The 3,705-nt window shown below is 37.0% G+C and overlaps 1 protein-coding gene across 1 annotated transcript in view; it reads left to right on the top strand.

The window, feature by feature from the left end:
* Positions 1-3,509, top strand: part of LOC109966118 (metabotropic glutamate receptor 4) — a 161,832-nt gene extending 158,323 nt beyond the window's left edge. Inside the window, exon 11 of the mRNA XM_020610739.1 lies at positions 1,272-3,509. Coding sequence (XP_020466395.1) covers positions 1,272-1,321 — 50 coding nt within the window. The 3' untranslated portion in view covers positions 1,322-3,509. The remainder of the gene's footprint in view (positions 1-1,271) is intronic.
* Positions 3,510-3,705: the final 196 nt, after the last annotated feature.

A 3,705-nucleotide genomic window follows, 5' to 3' on the forward strand; every position in this document is an offset into this window, starting at 1 on the left:
ATGATTTAAAATCTGGCTGTTCAGACCAGGTCATAACTCCAGTTGTCTGCGCATGCACCTCTGCCACTAGCTTGCCACTATTACACATTACTAACTTTGTGTCTCCTCTCTCCTGTAGTGTGTCCTCTCTCTCTCCCTGTACCTTTCTGCAGGTTGCCCTGGCCCTGGAGCTCTATGTCTCTGACGAGCAGTCACCGGCCACATCGACCTGATCAGTGTTTGATTGTTGTGTCTTGTTGCTTTTCTTCTTTTGTCTCTCCTCTATCCACTCACCCCAACCGGTCGAGGCAGAAGGCCGCCCACCAAGAGCCGGGGTCTGTCGGAGGTTTCTTCCGTTAAAGGGAGTTTTTCCTCCCCACTGTCGCCAAGTGCTTGCTCAAGGGGGATTTGTTGGGTTTTCCCTATGTAATAATATTGATAACAGTAAGGTCTAGACCTTACTTTGTAAAGTGTCCTGAGATGACTTTTGTTGTGATTTGGTGCTATACAAATAAAATTTGATTTGATTTGACTATATGATTTTGTAAAATGAAATAAAATAATCAGCTGAGAGGAAAATAGAGTTTTCCCTGATTTCATGACTACTCTGATAGCAGGTATCGTATGAACTGAAATCGCCATTGCCGCAGCCATTAACTCTGACTGCCTCTACATCACTGTCTTGACAAATATTTCACAGATTTAAAATTTATCTATGTTATAATTTACTATACAAATCAATTCTCCACTTACAACAGCAGAGAACATCTGTAAAATCTATTTTAGAGCTGAACCAGTCAGTGCAATAATTGGCAAAAAACTACTTATTAATTAAAATAGTTGAGCATTTACATTTTTTTGAATGTGAGGATTCGCTGTTTAATAGCATTGCTGACTCGACATCCTTTGGTTTTGAGGTTGCACAAAATAATGTCAAGACGTGATTTTGAGCCCTAGACTTTTTTATGGCGGTGTGTGTTTTTTTCATCACTGTTTATTCGAAATCAGTTACATTTCTGCCATCTTCTGCTTCGCCAATACTATAGGATATTATAGGACCACTGCTGTTTAAATGCAATATAATGATAGAGGAAATACAGTTTTCACACTATAACAACCTGCTATGACTGGTTTTACCTGCACCCATTTGATGTATCCATAAGTGAAGCTTCCCACCAATTTGGATTCCAACATGTGCTCTGAAAGATTACCATTTCACACGTATTTGAAACTAACCCACTGCATTGTTATTGTTAACCCTTTGCTTCTTTCCCCTACACCTTTCTTTACAGTGTTGGCCTCCAAGCAAACATACATAAGCTACAGTAACCATGCCATCTAAAATAGAGACCAGTGGTGGAAGTGGAGTAATGGCCTGCCTGAAGAGAAATCGCCTGATTCTGGGGAATACCTGGGAAATACTGAAGGACCTTGAAGCTGCTCTAGCTGAGTGGACTGGGGTGGAAAGATGGGAATTTGTTGTTCCATAAATTGAAAGGATGTCATATTTTTCTAAAGAATCAGGTAAAGGCGTGAATGCCAAATTTATGAGAAATAAGTATTTGCGCTAGAGTGATGGGAGACCGGACAACAAGTTTCCTCTTCCCACCCTTTCTGACCCATGAGTAAGTGGTGAACGTTGATAAGTCCAGATGTGGGCTGAGTGAAGCACCTGGAGCCTACAGTATGTTTTTCTTCTGAAGTGTATAGCACACAGTTTCAGTTCTGTCCAAGGCTGAATCGTTTGTCTCATTTTAACAAAAAAAGAAAAGAAAAAAAAACTGGGATAAAGTGGCTCTGTTTTTGCTCAAGTCAAATGCAGATGAAAGTTTTAAAAAAAATCTTTTTGGTTACTAGTATTAATGGAGCTGAAAGCTGCAGTATTCTTCAAACTGTACATGCCTTATTACGGGACATTCAGTACTCCTACACTGACTAACCATATCGGAAACACCTGAAAATGAAGCAACCGGTCATCACAGTTTTTTAAAAATAAATGTTTCATAATGATGATGATGCTATCATCTTGGTAAACCTACAGTAGTGTACAGTCCCAGAGCATGCTTGTGGGAGCATCACGTGTACTGTGCTGTGTTGTCAACGTCTATGGAATGCAACATTTGTCAGTCGGCAGTGGAGACGTCATTTTGGACCATTATGCACTGGGTTACCCTCTGCTGAACAACGAGTAATGCCAAACACTAAAGGAGCCTTTATGGTTTACAGCACACTCAATAAATGTCAGCCAGGACTTGACAGTTCCTGCTTTAAACAACCCAGATTTACTGGCCCTTATTTATCAAGTGCTTGTTGAAGTCTTTTTAAGCCGAAGCAGTTGGATGATTGTAAAGAAATTTAAGTTGATACATTTAACTTTGATCACAGTTATCACTAAAAGTGAAGTTTTTCACACAAATGCAATTAACCAATGTTGTTTCTATATTATCCTATGGTTTCTGTATTCATTTGTGTTTAGAGATATCAAACTTTTTCCAACATTTTAAATTGTATCTTTAATTTTTGTTGCAGTGGAGCAAGAAAAATACAGCTGCTACAGTATATTTTGTCAAAACACATGATTTTTTGAGGAAATAAAATAATAAGTCAGTCTGTTATCATACCTGATATTTTTTGTAATGCATGACCTTGTGTGATAGATTGCATATTATTACAATGGCGACAACCTGTTATGGATGCACAAGTCACACGTGCTCTTGCAAAAGGTTTTTTTACACCGTTTTTTTCTCTTCTGTGTCATTAATTGTAAGGCTGCCGTAGAACCGATACATGAGATTTTTTACTAGTATTTGGCTCAAGACCAATTGGAGAATTTGCCAGCTCAGTTCTAACAGTCAAAATGTTCAAAGATCATAAAGGATAACTGCTTGATAAATAAGGGCCGTAGCCTTCATTTTGTTCCTCATGTGTACACCTTAATACACCTTCTTTCCACGGATCCTTAATGTTCTTGCTGCATCCATTATTCTGTTCCAACATAAGGAAGAAATGATTCAATGTACAATCTATAGTTAAATGTGAAACCTCCATTTGTCTCCAGTCTCTAAAGTATTTGTCATAAACCGTAACTCTGGAATCCGTTTCATTAAATGTTTTCAGAAATGCAAAAATCTGTATGTTGCATGTCAAAACTCATACGAAGTCATGAACAATTTGACAGAAAGGTGCCCAGAACTAATATTTTGGTTTAATCAATTATTGTCTCAGCTTCAACAAAAGCCTAAGGTGGTGCCGCAAATGTTTAATCATCATTTGATCAGTATCGTTTGTGAGATTGTTTGTGAATATGACAATTTTCTGCTTTCAGCCACAACACCTCTTTTTTATTTTTCTAAAACACTTTGTGTTCACAAAATAGAATATGTAAGTGCTGACTGACATTAAATGGCAAGTTAGTGTACCTTATTAAAATGAATCAATTATGTCTGCTTTATGTACCGAATTATTTTAAAAAACAAAAAAGAATTACAGTGCCTGGATATTTATGAATTATCTATAGAGAAAAAAGTGTAGAGCATGTTCATTTTTATACAAGATATTTCTAATAAAATATTGTTTTGCTAATGAAGTGTTACTGCTTTTTTGTTAGCATGTTTCATTAGCAGGTCAATACAAATTGAGTACATTTCTCCTAAATAGTAACACAAAACAACTTTTCCATAAATTATCTACAATTATCCTCATATCAATTCCAAATATTGTTCAATT

Source organism: Monopterus albus, unplaced genomic scaffold (genome assembly GCF_001952655.1).
Source record: "Monopterus albus unplaced genomic scaffold, M_albus_1.0 scaffold106.1, whole genome shotgun sequence".
Taxonomy (NCBI): Eukaryota; Metazoa; Chordata; class Actinopteri; order Synbranchiformes; family Synbranchidae; genus Monopterus; species Monopterus albus.